The 20,587-nt window shown below is 38.9% G+C and overlaps 1 protein-coding gene across 2 annotated transcripts in view; it reads left to right on the top strand.

Moving 5' to 3' along the window:
* The window catches only part of MLLT3 (MLLT3 super elongation complex subunit), a 257,641-nt gene extending 239,001 nt beyond the window's left edge, over window positions 1–18,640 (top strand). For both annotated transcript variants that reach the window (XM_030763806.2, XM_089913180.1), the window contains 5 exons: window positions 1,292–1,421; window positions 3,972–4,071; window positions 9,634–9,705; window positions 10,841–10,912; window positions 17,702–18,640. In XM_030763806.2, coding sequence (XP_030619666.2) covers window positions 1,292–1,421; window positions 3,972–4,071; window positions 9,634–9,705; window positions 10,841–10,912; window positions 17,702–17,833 — 506 coding nt within the window. In that variant the 3' untranslated portion in view covers window positions 17,834–18,640. The remainder of the gene's footprint in view (window positions 1–1,291; window positions 1,422–3,971; window positions 4,072–9,633; window positions 9,706–10,840; window positions 10,913–17,701) is intronic.
* Window positions 18,641–20,587: the final 1,947 nt, after the last annotated feature.

Here is a 20,587-nt window from a genome sequence, read left to right on the forward strand (position 1 = left end):
TATGTTCCACTTTTTCATGTGTGGAAACTCTTCAAATGTGGGCTCCTTTTTTCTGTTTGTTTTTTTTAACATGAAAAGTGAGATAGTGTCAAGAAATAATTTGTTTCTGAGCATCATGTCACACATTGCCTTTTTCATGACCACGCTGAATTCCTGATGGCCTTGTATGTTTTGAAAAGGATTAAACTGTTGTGTGTGTTCAGGCTAAGGCTAAGCTTCCAGCAAAAAATAAGACACTGTTCATTTTGGGTGTTCAGAGTTTTTGTTCCACTGACTTCCAAAGATAAAGGCCCATTACAAAAGCAGAGAAATTTGGGTTTTGCAGAATGTGAGATTACAGAGAGTCAATACTTACTTTAGAAGTGAGTTAATGATAGCTCAGATAGTCCTGTCACAGATTAGGCTTTAGGAATTGGCTAATCCAGAATGAAAATGCCTCTCTCACTTTCTTGATTGCCTTTACAATCTCTTCTGTTAAGATCAGAAATATCTATTTTGTTTTCATCACATTTAGAGTAGTACGACGAAAATAAGCCACACTATGCATTTTTTTGTTTGTTTGTTTGTTTTTTCAATTCTAGAATAATCTGAATTGATTTTTCTCTTCCATCTAATACTGGATACTCTTTTGAATATTCTGGGCACCTGATTTATTACATGGTCTTATTTATGTAAATACATGCCAGTATTTTGCCAGGAATTTCTTAAAAAGTAAAATAAAATTGGCTACACAGAATTGTTGCAACAAGACCTTGTGTCCAAGATCAATACAAAATCAGAGATAGGACATTACACCGTGGAATTGAAATACTTTATAATCTGAACTTGACTGAAATGCTTGCTTGACCTGAAATTGACCTTGAAATAAAAGGAACAGCTAAACCTTAACAGATCAAAAACTACCACACAAAGGCTGCACTGCTAAGAACAAGTTACAACCATGGTGATTTATTAGTCTCAACTTTTCAATACACGGATTAACCTAACAAAACATTCAATTTACTAACAGAGCTTTCTTTTTAGGTGTGATTTTTCTTAAGGAAGAAAAATGCATAGAAAAAAATCCCTAGGAAATAGAGATTTTCTAAAGAACATTTTCGGGCATCTGTTTTGAAAGCAGTAGTGTTTTGGCAGAGGTTGCATTCCAGAAACTACCAAATTTGTCATGTAAATTGTATAAATATATATGATAGTGGTAATTTTTAACCAGTGCTCTGTGCTGGTGAGCATTCCTCTCTGTCTGATGTGGCTAAGTGTGTTTGATTGCCTGTGTTTCGTTGTCATTACTCAGGTCCTTTAAGGTCTATAATGAAAGATCTGCATTCTGATGACAATGAGGAAGAATCAGATGAGGCAGAGGATAATGACAATGACTCCGAAATGGAGAGACCTGTAAATAGAGGAGGCAGCCGAAGTCGCAGGTGAGTGTCTTGGAAGGAATGAGGTTCCCTGTGTGCAACACCAAAAACAATGGCAGTAAATGGTCACATTCATTTTTTAAGTTGCAGTACCTTGGCATGCTGACGCAACTTCTCCAGGGAACTATTTATTCTTTTTTCTCAGAAAGGAGAGGCTTTTCCTCCATAAATTTTATAGGGAAGAAGTCCTATTAGAAGTCTTTGCTCTTCAAAGTAAATGCCAAGGTGGCAGGACTGGCTGCTGAAATTAACTCTGCTTTCATTTGAAGAATTTGTGTAGATCCATTGCTGTAGGTAGCTCAGAATCTGAGGAAATGTGTTTGCTGTTTGTAGTTAAAAATGCATAATTGGCTTCAATACATTATGTGTGTGACCTAAGTAAAACGAGGATCACCTGTGTGTTTTCCAGAAAATAAATTCCTTTTAAGTGTGCTGACAGTTAGGTTCCTTAAGTAGCTTTAATGCGGTGAGGCATAATTCTACATTATAAGATGGTAATTCATGTCACTTATAATTAATAGTCAACTTGAAATTGCCTTGAGGATTTTATTTCTTTATCATGAGGAAAACAAATAGGCATGCTTACTTTAATGCGTTTTGAGTAGAAAAAGTATGGATCCATTTGAACTTAAAAATTACATTTATAATTATTGCGTTAAATCTTTTCCCATTATCTGTTACCCTAAAATTCCTATAAAGAATGCGATCTTAACCCATACTGGACAGACCATATGTTGCTAATTGGTGATTCCTTTGTGTCCTTTGAGAAGAGGCTCCGTAGAGTATATGCCCTGTCAAATCTCTCAGCGATTCTTCCTTATGGCCGTACTCAATATCTCTTTCTCCGCCTTGTCTCCCAAACTCACCCATCTGTATTCCTTTTAAATAGGAGAAAATAAGGAAACTTATGGCCTTGGCCTTATAATATCTCCCTTTAGAAGTCTTTAATCTGACAAGAAGGAAACTGATAGGGCAAAAAAACCCTAAAAATGGACTGAAACTTGTAGGTGAGGAGCGTCTTTATAACAACCAACATCCTGACCACTGGCTGCTCTTACATGTAGCTGGTGAAAAATGCATGACGCTTAGACATTTACTTAGACACTTTCCCAAGTTATTGTTACATAGAAGATCTCCATATTCTGTGATGAGCTGGGGCCTGCCCCCTTCCTGCCCCATCCCCTGAATCAATATGGGTCAGATGATACACGTTTGTGAGTTGGCCGATGTGACGCACAGTTGTTGGAAAGGCTTTTCTCCCCTCCTGACATGTGCTGTTAGCACAGTCCCCACCAGCATAACGTTTGATCTTCATTGCACTTGTGAAGTCTCAACTGTTTAATCAGTTTAAATACTCAGCCTCCACTTCAGTCAAGAAGCATTTTAAAGCAGTGCTTCAACTGAACACTTCATTAATGCAATTTAGTTAAGAAAAACAAGTTCCATCAGTTTTTGCTAAAAGGATGTCTCAGTGTATCCTTTTCATTTCCTGTCTTGTATCTTGTCTCTCTGAATATATTATAGAGCTGGAATGTGATTGCCTATTTAGAGCAAAAGAAAAACTATCCTGATTTCTAAAGCATCTTCTGTTTCTGAGAAGAATATTATATTAGGTTACTATATAACCAAGGAGAGGGAGCAAACACTGAAGGGTATTTCTAAAAGAGGGCATACATTCAACAGAGTAGAATGAAGAAATATCTCCTATTCTGGCTAAAAGAAAATTCCATTTTGTTCTGAAAAGGAAAAAATTGGGGAGGAGGTGATATTTTTATTGTCTTTCATTGTTGAAAGATATTGTATTTTTCTAAAGCAGTTATCCCAAACGTGCTGTCTCTTCATGTTGCTGTGGTGTATTTACAGTGAATTGTTGTATCAGAACTAGGGTCAGCTTTGCATCATTACACTATGGAAATGATTGGTGATGGGTCTATCGTATTGGGCTTCACACATCCCATCCTCAGATGTCACCCTGAGCTGTCAGTCCTGCAGGGCTCTAGTCTGCATTCTTCTTAGCAGTTATTTCCATTCCTGCAGCCTGTATTTTAGCCATATTTGTAAAAATTTCACCTGTAGCAAATAGGCTGGGGGAAAGGAGGAAAAGGTAGTAACCTGTGAACTGTCTAATTTTGCTAACCTGCAAGCTTGGGTGACATGCTTATGATAGTAGGTGGATGGAGCTGGAACAGGGAGATGAATGAATAAATGAAGCCAGTAAGATATACTGGCTGGGCACCAGCTTCAGGTCCCATTGCTTGGGTTTGAATCCTATAACCTCCACTCTTACCTCTGTGACGCTAGGTGAGTGGCCTAGTCTTTCTAGGTCTCAGTTTCCTCATCTGTGAAATGGGGATTAGTAAATGAGAAGTAGTGGATAAAACACTTGACCCTATCCCAGATATAAAGTAAAACACCAGTACGTGGTAGCGGTTATATGAGTTAAGACAAGTTCACAGTGACTAGTGTTTGGATTCCTTACTCTCTGCGCTTAATTCTTTGGATATTTCAGGAACTGTCTGTAATGACGCATATGACTTTTCTGTTTCTTTTCAGAGTTAGCTTAAGTGATGGCAGTGATAGTGAAAGCAGTTCTGCTTCCTCACCCCTACATCACGAACCGCCACCACCCTTATTAAAAACCAACAACAACCAGGTAAGTTGCTGGGTTTGCACTTCTCAAGATTCTGCAGAACTAGAGGTTGATCACTTTTACTAAGCATGCAAAACTTTTCACCCCTTGAGTTTTAAACAAAGTCCCTCTTGATAGCAAATAAGTGGGAATCTACAGCCTTAGGAGTAAACATAGTTAGGGTAAAAGAACTTCTGTTGTCATGAAAAGTATGTTCCATTGGATGGGTTAATTAATTAGATGCAGGACGGGATGGTGACAAAAAGTGTTGCTCATTTATTCCTGATTTCTGTATATTTTCCCCCTCAGTTGTAAGTAGGCTGGTAAGTGAATAAGAAAGAATATGACTTTTGGAGCTAATATAAAGCCTGGTTCTTTGTTTTACTAATTTACAGTAATTTATTAGTGGGAAAATAACTTTTAACTTATCCTCAGTTTCCTCATTTGTAAATGGGGATATTAATATCTACCTTGCTGGTTACTGGGAGGATGACAAAAGATATATGTAAAGGGCATGCGGCATTGTTCATACCTTCTTGGCAAACAGTTGATGATAGATGGTTATTATTATAGGTGTTCTGCCTCTGTGTGCTCATCCAGGAAAAAGGATTATCACTTGGGATTGTAAGGAATAGTTTATAAAATACACAGTAAACAGTGGTCATTATCATTGCTGTTATAAATCAAGGTAAAGGAAAGCTTGTGAATTTGATGATCAACTCAGAATATAGTTATTTGGATAAGGTCTAGGCAGAACTTCAAAAGCTGTGATGAAGAGCTTTTGTTAAACAAATGATTATTTTAAATACTTGCTAAAATAAACTATTTTCAAGTATTGTAAAACCGTCATTATGCATTGAGTTGATACTCTATTACCACGTTATTCTTATTTCTTTGTTTAGACAGATTCCACATGACCTCTACAATAATTGCTTAATTCAAGTTACTGTATGAATGTTAACTTGAAAATAAAGGAAATGTGGTTTTGTAAAATTATTCTGTTTCACAGGTGTCCTACCTGTGATTTTAAATACACTTGCCCTTGAATTTGTGATCTTTGTTTTATGGGGAAACTGTGATTTTATAGCCGAAGCCTTTTTCATTTTAAATTTTGTGTAAAGCATAAGCAAAAATCTCTCAAAATTTAAAATTCCTCATTTATAAAGTTTATCTACAACTTAAAGCCTGCATTATTAAGTAGAAATAATATCAGTGTTCTTTACCTCACCAGTTACAGTTCAACTGCAATTTCTTTGTGACTGCAGGCCCAACCTCATCATCCATTACAGACTGGCCATTCAAGGAGGTGTGCATTCTTCTTCCTTATCCTAACTCCCCGAAGTCCATGTGCTTCCCCACCTCCAGTGCCAGCCATGCCCTTGGCCCAGCCAGCTTTCACCTCCAGTGTGGCTCCAAGTCAGGTGTTTCAGGGGAAAGTGAGGGCAATGGGTATAACCATCACTGCCACTCAGTTGAGAAGAGCCCGGGGCTGGCTAAACTAGATTACTTGGGTTTCTTATATTTATAAGTGTGTGCTTCAGTATGAGCTGGCAAAAGAATAGCATTCAGACCTCGAATATATTTTTATATCCAGTTTAAACCTATATAGGCCTAATTTCTGCTTCCAGTGGGTGGTACATTAAAATTAGGGTACTTCCTGGGCAGTGGCAGTGCCAGGAGTGAAGGGCATTAGGGTGTGCTTTTGTACCCCACAGTAGTCTCCTTCAGCATATTTTCCAGTCAGAGTTAAGACTATGCTTGCTAAATAAATGCAGCTCCAACAAGCCCCCATCTTGCCCTGCAGACAGAGCTGCCCCTAATCCCTTCCTGACGGGCAGTCTTGAGCTGGCCCTGGTTTCAGGGAAAGGTTTAGAGTCTTTGTCAGACTTTTTTTTTTATTAACCTGTCTAGCAGAATGAAAACAAAAATAAATGGTATCATCTATCTAGAAAGGGTAAAAATTACTTTATCCAATTAAATAGCATACCACTAGTTCCTTGGCATATGCTTATTTGACAGATGTAGCTTCACACATGTGAATCATCAATCTGTCAGGAATACTCAGTTATATGTCATTTTCTCCATACACCTATAAGCATAATAAGGAGGTCCATATGCTTTCACTTTTAACTAGTTTAGGGTAGGAAATAAATGTACCACAGGGTGCTTTCCTCCTTGGACCTATGTCTTAGAACTGGAGTGTGTTTTTTAGTCGTGTGTGTGTGTGTGTGTGTGTGTGTGTGTGTGATAGTGATGATGATGATGATCTGAAATTTCACATAAAATAGATGAGAACATACTGGGAAGGCCAAACTGTGACATGGGAAGACTCTTGAGTTTTCTTCTTCCATATCCCTTGGCTGTTCTCTGTCTGTAGGTTGATAATGGTCTCTCAAGTTTCTGTAAATTATCAGACAAAGCTGTGTTTTCCTTACCTTTTCTCAGTCTTCTAGGGACTAGGGAAGAGAGAAAGTGCTAATTGAGTCAAACATTTTCTAACTCTTGGAAAAAAGTGAGCAGAGAGAGAGCCACATGTCAACAAAGCAAGTAATTAACCTGAGTATTGTTAGGAGCTACTAGTGATCATTAACATGAAAGACCCATCAGTAGAGAATCCATCTGCTGAATAATTGAGTTGTCAGTCCTCGCAAAGGAATACAGAAAAATAATAATCTTGAAATTTTGACTCTCAAGCCATATCCTCAGATTAAGGAGAGAAGTGCAACTCATCACAGTTCTATTTTCAGAGACTACCACGTGCATAAATGGTGCATCTCAGCAGTCTGGGTGGCTTTTTCTTCCCATACAGCTTAATAGGAAATAATAGTGCTGTGCCATTTTAACCAAAGTTTTTTGTTTTTTGTTTTTTTAACTTCAAACCTTGTTATGTGAATTTAAAACAAAATAAAAATTCCAGATCCTTTTTGGCTGAAAGTGTAGAAGGGAGGGAGGTGAGGGGGCCTTAAAGGAAGGAAGCGATCCATGGGACCTGAGTTAATATTCAGAATATGATAAATCACTTATCAGCCTGCAAGGCATGTTGAATGAAATAAAAGAGTCTATCCAGTTAAACTGGTTTGAAATCAGCCCGTGGAAGACAAGGTGCCGTACTTTTCTATTCTGGAGTCGTTTCCTTAAAGATAAGAAATGATCATAAATAAAACAATTGTCTTCAGCATGGCTCAGCTCTCAGAATGAGGTTTTGACAAAGCTGTTTATTTTGGAGCAGGGAGAGATCAAAGCAGGAAGATTAACTGAGCCCTCTCTGGGCAGCCACTCAGTAACTCGAGGCGGATCACTGACACCCGGGGCTTTTGTTCCTGCCACTGCAGCTTCAGAAGAAAGAAACTAGGATTTCAATGTATTTGGGCCTTCTGTGCTGTAGCACTCACGGAATGTGTAGGGTGGGACTTCAGCGCCCTGAATGTTCTGTTTTCTGCTTTGAAGAGAAGGTGGTGGAACTCTCTCAACCTAGTTAACAGCTCTATATGGCAAATAGAGAGTTCTCAGTCACTTGGCCCCCAGAGGGCAATGACTTGGGGGCCTGGAATGGAGGGGGGGCATTCTGGGGTGGGATATGATGGGAACAAAATTCCATTTTCTAATGCACAAGGCAGGCAGGCACTGTTTTTTCCTCTTCCCTGAAATCGCAGCAGATCTGCTCTGCTTGGGCCCAGCCCCAGATCTGAGTTGGTGAGGAGTGCCATCTACTGACCTACTTACTCCTAGGTCTCAGCGCCAGTGTTCCCTTGAGGTCTCATTTTCAACAATAGAGAAGGAAATTCTGAATGTAGTGGGGTGTTTGGTTTCCTTTACAGTGAAGCATGTTAAAAAAACTATTGCTTTGCCTCTGTGATTAAGTAATTTCCTTGTGTTGCCAGAAGTATTGTATTTGAAGTTAGCTTGGTCACATTGGTCTTCTGGTTATCTTAATGTTAAAAATGAAGAAATAAAGGCTATTCTCAGGCAAGATTCTGTTAGGAGCTCACTTCTTACTTATACATTTTCCTAAATTCAAAGGAATATGTACCCTTAGAGAAGTATTTGGTCTTTTCTAGAATGTCATCCTCAATAGATAAAATGTTTATTTGTAGTAGAAAATTTTACAGCTGAATGGAAACCTGGATGTTATCTTGTTCATCTCTCTCATTTTATCTCATTTTTTGAGGTTCAGAAATGATGAATGATGGGACTGGTACCTGAACTTGGGTTTCTGAGCCCAATCAATGCTCTTTCTACAAATTAAATTACAAAATAAATGTGAACTCATTTTAAAAATCTTTTTTGTGTTTTGGAAGATGGTAGACCTTTGAACAGAACTGGAGAGTGGTGTGTGTGTGTGTGTGTGTGTGTGTGTGTGTGTGTGTGTGTGTGTTAAAGCAGAAATGGATAAAAAGAAGAGCAGTAGGAATATGAGACTTCTTAAATATCTCCTTTATTTTGCATTTTCTTCCTTAATATTAGCTTCAGGTTATAATAACTCACTTGGTAATGAGGATATAATGAAAAAGACAAATTACTTTGCTTTTTATGTTTCTATACATTTGTAAACACTCATCAATAATTTCAGTGGTTCTCAACCATTTTAAGCAAGGGCCATTTAAAAATATTTCCCTCATAATTCTCAATTTTGAAAATTCTAATAAATCAATTGTATTTATTAAGTAATAATTTGTTTCTCCTTTTTATTAATTAGAAACGTAGCTCCCAACAGTCTGAACAGTATGCAAAACTGCTCTTCGTAACCTAAGCTACAATTGGGTCAGATAAAAGGAAAGGCACTTGATATTTATCATGGGTAAACACATCATTTCTTGAAATACAGAAGATAGTCCTAGCTCTTTATTTCTTGAGTGGGAGGATCCCAAGTTGGGAGCAACCAGTGTCACTGACGGCAACCTTCATTTCCAAAGCTGCCTCAGTTTGGTGGATACGAGTGAGTACTTTTTAGAATCTGAAAGTCAGGTACTAAAAAGGGTATTTGAGTGTTTGTCTTATCATCCTTAGTGTACCGAGCACTGGTAGTCATGCTGAAACAACAGAATGAATAAGAAAAAATTCTTGCCAGAGGGGACTGTAATCCACTACAACTCAGCTGCTGTACATATGTGTGAGAGTGTTGTCACAAAAGAGAAGCAGCCTTGGAAGCTTAGATCAATTTCCTTATCGTCACCTTCTTTTTTTTTTAAGTTCTATTGCCCTGACTCAGCATTTCACATATACGTAATTTATTTTCCCAGAGAAAGTAAGATTAGAGGAGAAGAAAGAAAATGTATGGAGGAGAGATGCTCTTTGGAAAGTGATGTTATTATATGACATTTCATTTTTTTTTAACATCTTTATTGGAGTATAATTGCTTTACAATGGTGTGTTAGTTTCTGCTTTATAACAAAGTGAATCAGCTATACATATACATATATCCCCATATCTCCTCCCTCTTACGTCTCGCTCCCACCCTCCCTATCCCACCCCTCTAGGTGGTCACAAAGCACTGTGACATTTCATTCTTAAGTCCCTTCGTTTAGGTGGCTGGTTAGCTAAGAAGTGCTAGAAATCAAATTTAACTGTGTTCTCTTTGATCCCTAGATTCTTGAAGTGAAAAGTCCAATAAAGCAAAGCAAATCAGATAAGCAAATAAAGAATGGTGAATGTGACAAGGTAGGTGTCCAGTCCATTACTGTGAGTGCTCCAGCACTGACCCTCTTCCGTTTCTTTGTGTTTCCCTTGATCATCCTCGCTGGTTCTCCTTTCGTTTTCTTCATCAGAAACGCCTGAAACCTCCAAATGACAAGCACTTCTTCCCAATGCTTTGTAGTTTATTTTCCAAGTGTTGTTTATATCTCCAGTGTTAAGCCTGGCCTTATGCTATCCATGATTGCCAAGGGATTTCAGGCCCATTGAATTGGGAGGTGAGAGAATTGTAGTGCAGGTGGAGGGTTAAGGAATCTCAGACTTAAGTGAGCAGGACATCTGATCCCAGTGCAGTGTGTTTTCCCCAAGCGTGCAGTCACGCATCCAAAATCTGACTTCAAGGGCTGTTGGGGGTTTGTGTCTCGTTGTGGGCAGGGTCCTCACGTGCTTTGCAGGGGCGGGCCTGGCTAATGCTTCACAGACCTTTCTTTTGCCTTCATTGCAAATGGCACTCGGAACATCCAGGCATTTATGCTAGCAAAGACCATGAGCCTGAGTATACGGAGGTGCACCTCTGCCTTTTCAGGGGAGCTCTTGACAAAGCAGATGCTAATGTCATAAGACATTCTTCTGTCCTGTTACTTGCTGTTCACTAGCAATGTTAGATATGACCAGGAGGGACCCAAGAGGGCTTTTTTCTTTTCAGTTTGCCCTGACATAATTGATAATGTGCATCAGTGCTTCCATATTCAAACTTGGGCTTTTTTCTGTTAAAATGCTTCTAAGATGGAAGAATAGTTAAAAAAAAAAGAGTGTAGACTGTGATAATACATTTAAACTCAAAATTTTTCATTGAGTTCCCCTTCTCTCTGTAGAGGCGTTGTTGGGAGAGGGGGAACCTGCTCACTTGAACCTTGTTGAGAGCAAATAAGTGCAAGAATTGCCCTTTTTATCAATAAAAAGCTGGCTTGAAAAGTTAATAGTTGGCCAAGAGAGATTTGGTCTGCAAAGGCCTTGGGCAGTGCATCCACACAGCCTGGGGTAGAGGGTAGTATGTGGAACCTCTAACCACTGCTTGTATGTTCTTATTTGTTTATTCTTTTATTTTTGAACTGCTTCCTTAAAGTGCTTGTTCTTTGTGGGGGATGCTGTTCTCTTTCAGGCATACCTAGATGAACTGGTAGAGCTTCACAGAAGGTTGATGACGCTGAGGGAAAGACACATTCTTCAGCAGGTGAGAAATGCTTTTTAACACAACCCTTTCCAGAAACATCAAGGCCTAGTTTGTCCTGGGCTAGTGTAATAGCACCTGGAGGCCACGCCAGGTGGCCTTCTGGAAACCCCACACTCTCAGAACTGGCCCAGTGCCACCTGCAAAGTAGGTGGGGGGGGGTTCATTTCCGAGGCTGCCCAGAAGTCTGCTTTGGGGCTTCCGCGGTACGATGAAAACTGGGCACATGGGGAGGTGATGATGCTGGAATATACTGATCCCTCAGCCGTCTGATGCTGTCATGTGGGCTGAGGGAGGGGAAGGTAGGAATGCAGAAACCTTTGGGGCCAGGCTTCTGGTTTCGTGGGAAAACAGTGATAAGAATTGCAGTCAAGTGCTGTAAACATTTGTGATTCAATTTAGTAACCTTTGCCAATGCTATTCTAAGGAAAATAAATATTTTCCTCATTTGTCTTATCTTGTATAACATACATTCTATTATTATGAACTCAACTGTAGAAGACTTGTAGAGTGGGGAAACTTCTATGAGTACAATTCGATGTTTTGAGAAGATAAGAAGGATGGTTTTTAGTTCTCATAGTTACAGCACATGCATCCATTGCATTAACAGTGGCTATTGATAAAATAATTTTTCTTTAACACCCAAAGAGAAGATTAGGTTCTAAATTCCAGGGTGGGTTTGTAGATTTTTTTGCTGCTTGAATTTTTTTTTTTTTTTTACTACTTTCAAATGACTTGAAATTAGTACTTAATCTACCCCAGCTGTGTATGGGTTACTTTTTTTTTTAATGTTTAATGGCTGATGGTCACATTTATATTTTGTGAACATTTTTGCTTAAATCTATAAATACATGCTCTCAAACTTTCCAAGTTCCCTGATTGGTCTGATAAGCTTTTTAACCCTTCTAGAGTTTCAGATTTGAACAAAACACTATAGACCCTATATAATTCTTAATTGGGGATAAGTTGCATTTCTTGCATTTCTATCTCAGTGCGTAATGGGTCGGGGAGCAGGGTTTGAGTGGCTTACCCTAAGACATATCCTAGTATTTCCATAGCATTTTTCTTCAGCTTTCTTCTGTGTAACTGAAAATTGTTCAGCCTGCCACTTACCAATTATTTGGGGCTAACTGCCTGAATGGTGATGGTAAATCTATTAGCTGACTTTCCCATCCTTTCCCGAACACCAGCTCTGAACCACTGTGGAGCAGTTGTCTAATAAAGCTATTACAGCACAAGTTGGGCCCAAATAGTGCGTCTCGTAGGAGAGCGAGACAGATGTTTGGTCAGGGTTGGGACCCCTTCACCAGGAAAGCCAACCAGTGAGTTGAGGATACTAGGCTTTTGAGCAGGGTCTTACCTTGGGGTGTCATTGGCATTCCTAATTTCACACTGTCCTTTATTTTGACCTTTGAAAGACTTGTGAGGGAAGGTGGCTTACTGGAGAATTCCATCCAAGTGGATTATTTTAGTGTTCTAGAGGGAGAGAGTGATATCTATGAATTTTTAACCTGGCATAAAGGCACTCCAGGGCCCACAGCGTTTCACCCTAATTGCATTCCCAGGCCAGTTGAAAGCTCTCAGTCTTCGGCCTTTTGCCTTGTAATGCAGCTGAGGCTTGTGATTATGATACCATGATGCATGTCCTGTCACGGTTTACTGCTTAATTAATTCCTATTGTAAAACATAGAACTATCGAGGACTAATGTTATTCTCCACCTTGAGCACTGCTCATCTTGTGGACTGCATTCCACAGAGTCTGTGTATTAGCCACACAGACCCCAGCACCTGAGACAGGATTTCTGGTGAGCTCAGGATCCCATCCCAGGTCTTTTCCTATTAAATACATCCTGTCAAAAAATCTGGCCTGACACTTTTCTTTGGCTCACAAAAGGTGGTTAATATCTTTGTTTTATTCTGGGGACATGCAGTGCTGGCACCCAGCATCTAGATTAAGGAACAGAAAGCGCTGGATCAAGAGAGGCTGTGTTCTTAAGGCCCTTCTCCATAAGGTAAAAGTATAGTACAGTAGACACAGTCAAAACCAGAGATGTTTGTACCTCGGACTGACTAATAATTTGATTCTTCTTTAAACCACATGTTCCACATTCATTTGGAATGGGAGATTGAACACTTCTAAACACTTCTAAACTCCCTTGGAGTTCCAGCTCTGAGTCTGGATTTGCATCCTCCTTAGGAGAAAAACAAAAGACCTCTGAGGAAAACCAGGGCTTCCTTAGAGGATGGTTCGGCAATTTAGGTAACAGCTATTATACATTTAGAATTTTCTTCAGGGAGTTGGGGAATAAATGGTATATCAGAGTGTTCTAACAACATGGAAAACTCTCCCTGAGAAGTGTTTTCTCCAGGATGCCTCTTAACCCAGGGTAGGGCACACGTTGTCACACGGTAGACAGGGCTTCCCCATCCATAGCTGGGGCCATTCTCCAGGAAGTCCTAACTTACCCCACACCTGACTCCCCACCAGACAGAAGCAGTTAAAGCAAAGCTTGTCCATTACTTCCCACTCAGCAAAGAGGCTGCTTCGGGTGGAAAGAATACTGTTTTGTTTTGTTTTTTTAACATAAAAAATATAAAAAAGCATAATCAGACTACAATGCATCTGCCTTTTAATAACTTTTATGACTTTTATAACCAGGATTGGGGGAAGGAGCTACAGACTTAACAAGTGGAGCTTACCCTGTTTAAAAAAAAAAAAAAAAGGCCTGCGTGGTACCCCCTCCAAAGCCGACGTGGCAGGAAATAATCCATCACAGATGTTTTCACAACAACCATCATCTGAAGAATGAGTTAAGCAGTATACATACGCCTCCTTTTCCACTACCTATAATATACCATGTGCCCTTGCCTGCTTTCCTTATCTGCACTCAGTCTGTCCTTTATTATTGCTATTATTTTGGAGTTGGATTCATCATTGCAGTACGATGCAGGGTAATGACACCAAGGTAGAGCCACGGTGCATCAGCAGAGCGGGGATTCCTATAGACAGGCAGCGTGGCGTCCTTCAGGGACCAGCAGGGTGGTGCTTTTAGGCTTTGTGGCTGTGTCATTGCAGTGAAGCACGTTAACGCGGTGTTTCTGATGTCCTGACTCTTTCAGGATTCATGGAAAGGCACCCACATTTATTTTTCTTTATGAAGTCTTTACTTAATTGAGGGTGTAGGTTCATGCTCTAATAATTCAAATCATTAATGCTGTTCCCATTGGAAATAGTCCTGAACGCCCCATCTGTTGCCACCGCTACTACTTTAAGGCTGTCTCTGCCTCCGCCTTCATGCATTCTTATAAGCTCCCATAAAAATGCAGGGCTCATTTAGTGAGATTGATAAGATCCCCTTCATTTCTTTGCGTGTTGGTTGTGGAGGAGACGCGAGGGCTGTGATTGAATCCCCAGAACCTACAAGGTAGTACAGTGCACGTGAGATGACGGGGCCGAATATCCTAGTGAGCAAATGTGTTTATTTGCTTTAAAACCAAGTGGCCTTTTCTAGAAGGTATTTTTTATTACTCTGTCTTCTGCCTATTGCTAAGTAATTAGTGAGCAACTATATTGAGTCACAGAAATTTATTTTTTTAAAGGGGTGAGTTACCTGTCATTTTCAAGGGAAAATGGAGGGCTGTACTTCTTTATCCCCACATTGTGGTTTTAGTTTGTCATTTCAACCGCTTTACTTCGACTGCTGTTCTCCCTGCTTTCTTCCCTCCCTCCTTTTATTATAATTTTTTTTTAATTTCAAGGAGGTCTTTTCTGAGCTTTAGCTTCTGGCATTTTCCCTGCTTCATTTGTTTTAGTGCTAATGAAATGGCTAACAGTCAATGAGGGGCAGAGGAAAAAGCACTGGGTCTGAAAATTCATGTGCTATATAGTTACCTCCCAGATAATTAAGGATAAGTTTATGTTTACATGGTAATCATAATCATGTTGCCCTCATCTGTGTAGCAATTTGCAGTTTATAAAGAAGCTTCATGTTCCGTATATTATTTGATCCTCTGAACAACATTGTATGATAGGTAGAACAGGTGGCATTGTCCCCATTTTACAGATGAGGAGACTGAGGCCCAGGGGTTATTGTGTTCTGCCCAATGCCATTCAAATAGTGAGCAGAGTCAGAATTTGATATGCCAAGTTCAGGATTCTCTGTTCTGAGTGCTTGGTCATTTACCTACTGACCAGCTAGTTGAGGAGAGGATTCACACTCTGGAATAATTGTCATTTGCTTCCATTGTATAAATTGAAAGGCTATTTGTTTTCATCCCGAAAGAGCTCTCTGAAGAGGCTGTTTGTTTCTATACTGAAGTTTACACATTTTCACTCCGTCTATAGTGTTTCTCCACAATGTAGCAAAAAAGATAATTTACTCTGGAAAGTACTTTTAATTCAATCGATGTTAAATATGTATTATAGTAAGCATTTGATTGCCTTGAAAGTCTTCTGTTTGTGGACAGAGCTGTGTATGCGTGTTTCTCTATGTATATAGATGTGTGTGGCTGACTTATCTAAAGCTCTGTTTTAACTATTTACTAATAAAGCAAATGAGGGTTCATTTTAGATCTTTTAGTGTTAATAATAAGATATAGCTTGATAAATTCTTATGTGAATGTCACACTTTAACCATTACTGGGAACACCCCTTCTGATATTCTCTTGATGCGTGTGATAGAACGCGGAGTCCAGTGGCTGAAGCAAGTAAGGCTCCCTCTCCGCCCTGCATCCCCCGCTTCCCCGCCACCCCATATAATAATAAGCCTGGAAGTAAGTGATTCATGGTCAGTGTGATGGAAAAGATGCTACTGAGGACATAGACTCCTCGCCTTCCTGCTCTGCTATCTTTCACATCTTGCATTCATCCACTTGAGGGGACGACAACTGCTGCACTTCCAGGATGGCATCTTCATTCCAGACAGGAAGGAGGAGCAGAGGGCAAAAGCCTCATGCCCATTGTCCATACCCTTTCGAAAATTTTCCTAAAAGGCCAGTGACTTCTGACAAATAAACTGTAAATAGCAGTGTCTGCCCAGTGCTGCAAGTGGGTCTCGGAGGCAAGTATATAGCTGGGCATATTGCCACTCCCAGAAAATCAAGCTTCTGCTAGTAAAGAAGAAGGGATAAATGGATATTATGTAGGCAGTTCGCTGTGTCTGTCATGATTTTGCAATGGGAGTAACTGATTTTGTTATTAAACCCATAGTTATATCTGTAAAAAAATAGTTCCAGAGGTTGAATAAGGCAATAACAGCTCAGTCTGGAGTTGCGCAATTAATTGGATTGAGGTTCACTATGTCTTATGTTTCTGCGGCAAATATGTCAGGAATAGGGAGCACATTTTCTATTGAGAGCCACTGACCCATAGGGGATAGTTCACAAATTTACTGTTTTTTTTAAAGAAAACTAACTGTAAGAAGAAAAGGTCAAAAGTTTCCATTCTGCTTTTTCAACCGGAAATTAGATAATCTAAAACTTCATTGAATAAATAATAGGCTGAATAGTTAAAATTATTCCTTTTAAGATGATTGTACTAAAGAGAACAGAAACATGTGATAGAAAAGGAGTAACAGACAGCTAAAAATAAGCGAAATGGTTTGCCAGTGGGTTTCTCTGTGCAAATACTTTTTCTTTCATCTTGATGCGGATTTTCCTCTCTCCCCGACAAAGCTTACTAAAATCAACCCCCCTCCATCCCAATTTACTCACAACAAACATACCTAGAACCCATACTATCCAGGCATAGCATCTATTTCTGTCAAAATTATTAGTAAAATAGGAATAGAAAGACACGTAACATGATAAAAGATTCTTTCAAACCCATAACCGACATCACTGTTAATGTTGAAACCTTAGAGGCATCCTCCCGAAAGCCAGGCAAGACCAATAGTGCCTCTGTCAACCACTTTTGTTTATCATATTTCTGGAAGTTGGAGCCAATTCAAGAAATGAGGTATAACTATTCCCAAACGGGGAGACAAATGCACCCTTTCTTTCTACAGATGATACTTATCACCCCAGATACTCAAATGCATCAACTGAACGTGACTAATGGAATGAATATAGGTTTTTATTTATTTTTTGTCAAAGCATAACAAGATGTACAACTAGATGAATTTTAACAAAGTGAATGCATCTTTTGTAACGAGCACCCAAGTCAAGCAACAAAACAGTTCCAGCACCCCAGAAGGCTTCCTTGAGCCCCTTTCTAGTCACTACCCATGATCTTCAGGAGGTGGAAATGTAGACGGTTTTATTCTTTTTCTTTGTGGGTTCTTGAGTTTTCTAAACTTTCAACAGTAATGTAATCAGAAAGAAAAATGATCATTATATATATATGTGTCTGCGTGTATGTACTTTTTCTATAAGGAGTTCTGTTATTTCTAGGCTGGAATTTCCTTTCATCTATTAAGTACAGCCACTGTCCGTTGAGTCAGTAACTAATTTTTAAAAGGGGTCTTGAAATTCTATCTCCCACTAGCTACCCATTCTCACTCCCACCCCTATAGTAAAAAGGTCTGTTGATGACTTGGAAGTAGGAATCAGTTTAAAGACTATGAATGAGAACAGGTAGTCTGCTCTCATTGAGAAATTCAAAGGGTTAATATTCCTTTGACCTACCAAATTGGCTAAGAAGTAGTTTGGTGCCATTACCAGTATAGGACCTTCCTGCTATAAATGAGACTATTAATCACTCGGTTCCATATTTGACTCCCTCCATCTCTCTCTCTTTTTGCCTTTTGATGTCTATTGCTTATTGCCTAAACTTTATCTTATTTACTCCTCTAGATTGTGAACCTTATAGAAGAAACTGGACACTTTCATATCACAAACACAACATTTGATTTTGACCTTTGCTCGCTGGACAAAACCACAGTCCGTAAACTACAGAGTTACCTGGAAACATCTGGAACATCCTGAGGCTACAACAACTGGATGCATCAAAAACTCTGGTTTTTTTTTTGTTTTTTTTTTGGTTGTGATTTTTTTTCTTGTTTGTTTATATGGAAACACTCAGAATGATGCAACCAAAAGGGAAAAAATAAAAAGCAAACAACCTTCAGCTTTATTTTTCTTTAAAGCCAGTCATCATCTCTTGATAAAGGAGAGGTTAAGCAAACCAGCCTCAGCGGACCACTCTTCTCTCCAAGAAAATCCCCGGGAAGAGTTAGCCTGGATAGCCTTGAAAACAAACAGATCAAATACAACACGAGAAAACTTAAAGAATGTGTATGGTATCATGTATCTCTCTCTGTGGTGGTTCATTCCACAGGACGAATGCATATTCAACACACTGCCTTATTACATAACTGATCTATTTATTATCGCATACAGATATTCTAGAGTCGTTGAGGGAATGACACCACAAGACATTCTAAGTACTCGGTCCCGTGGATGCTCTTTCAATGCAGCGCCCTTGCCATCCCAAGCCCAGTGACCTTACTCGTATACCGTGCCACTCTCCACCAACTTTTTCCAAGTCCCTTAACTCGTTGCAGTCTGTATTTTCCACCTTGTTTTTCCAGTCCCAGGACACAAATGATCAACTGGGGGGACCAAATAGCCACCCTGATTTTCTTCTTTGTGGTCTTTTTCCTGAAAGTTGGGGCCCAGTCCTTGGCTGTACCCATATAATGATCTTGGACCATGGTTAGAAAATGCACCAAATAGGATCATACGAATTGCTGTCTAGCCTTAGTCAATAAACCTGTAGGACTTTTAAACAAACGTGTACCTGTAAACGTCCTGCATCCAGCATTGTTGAGATGTCATCAACATCCTTGTGTCTGTTTTACTGTTACGGTATTAGGTAAATATGGAAGTGAATGCATTCCACAGGATCATAATTTTTAAAAGAGGAATTCTGGTTCTGTTTTCTAAAGAAATGTTGTAGAAATTCTTAATTTGGTTCTATTTATTAGTAAGAGTTTCAGCTTTCTTCGGCTGCCAGTGTGTTACCCATCTTTACCATAAAACCTGGAAGAAGAGATTTTTGTTTGTTCACATATGATCCTCTTAGACTCTTTTATATTTGAAAAATTAAAATCTTTCTTTGGGGGAAAATTCTTGGTTATTCTGCCATAACAGATTATGTATTAACTTGTAGATTCAGCGGTTCGATACCTGTTTAGTCACTTGCTTATGTTTCCAGAAGGATTTCTTGTATTGGTGAATATAAAGATGGTTGGGGAGGGGGGGATATTTTTGTTCTTGATGTACCCTGTTTTGAAACTAGAAATCTGTCCTGTGGCATGCAAAAGAAAGCAAATTATTTTTAAAAGAAAAAAAAAAACCAAACCAAAGTACTTTTGGTGTCATTATTCCATTCTCTCCATAAGTGGAGAATGCAAAATGAGAACAGTTCATCTTCCAAGTTTTTGCTAGGAATTCAACCGAAAAGAAAAGAAACGAAGAAATACTTCTGGATCCAAAGGTTCGTTCACTGGATCAGCCTTAAGAAAGTCTCTATGTGTGCTCATGGACCAGTATCTCCCTTGTTTATTCCCATGCCAGATGCTGTCTTTTCATACAGAGATTAACTAGTGTCTGTACAGAAAATGGTCTTTCCAGACCCATTCTTTTGGGCAGGAATGTAAATGCAGATTGATAATGGAGTTATTTCTGCATTTCAACAAGGGGATTTTTTTTTTTTTACATTGTTTCTTTCTATCCAGAGACACTATCTTTTCCTTTAAAAAAATTATAATACAGCCATGCTCCTTGTAAATTACTTTTCAGAAGCATCCCATTGAGGACAAGTGTACTTTTTCAATAATGTTATGACTCTTGATGATTGGCATGACCGACCTTGAAGCATTTGTTTTGTAGTCCACTTCTCAATGTTTAATTACAGAGAAACTTTCTGAGTCATTTTGGACATTAGGTGACTGATGAATTGAGTGGTTTTAGTTGTGTTTTGTTTCTTTTTTTAACTTTACAGGTGAAAGGGGTGGGCAATGCTTATATGGAATTTTTTGCAACATTTAAAAATCTTTAAAAATTTCTAAATGCTAATCCACATATTCTAATTAAGCCAGAAATGTATGTGGTTTAACTAAAATATCTATATAGCTTAACTAGAAATGTATATATGTAGTTTGGGCCATTTTTATTTTTGTATCTAAATTGTGTGGCCAAAACCATGATTTGGCAATGTAAAGATTTTTTTGTTCCCTAGGTTACTAACCAAGAAACTGGTTAACATAAGTAACCAGACAAAAAGGATAGCAAGAAGGGAAGCTATTACAGTGATAAACTTTAAACCTAAAATTTAGGTAATAAAGTAAATGTCTTCAGAATATCACCTGTAAATTAATAAAATTCAGGAAACTTGCCCTTCTGTTATTCATAGAGACAGCAAAATGAATTTTCCATGAAATTCCAATAGAATAAGAGTCATGCTGTTGAGTTTTTAGAAGTTGAACTCTTGCTCTCGTCTAATTTTTAAATGCAGAAATAATAAATCCCCTTTCCATTAAATTCAAATAGTTATACTTAAAGTAACCCACTCAGTTCTGCCACGTTTATATACACTCACCTTTAAAACCTGTTAAAAGATTTTTGGCATGCGTGGATTCTAACGGTGGCTTTGGTTTTTTTAAGCACAAAGGGAAAATGGCAGGGTTTAATTTTTTGGTCTAAATAAAATTAATTGGGTGAGTGTGACTATGGTTT

Source organism: Delphinapterus leucas, chromosome 6 (assembly GCF_059928025.1).
Source record: "Delphinapterus leucas isolate spDelLeu-1000000601 "Yukka" chromosome 6, BTC_Dleu_Yukka2, whole genome shotgun sequence".
Lineage (NCBI taxonomy): Eukaryota > Metazoa > Chordata > Mammalia > Artiodactyla > Monodontidae > Delphinapterus > Delphinapterus leucas.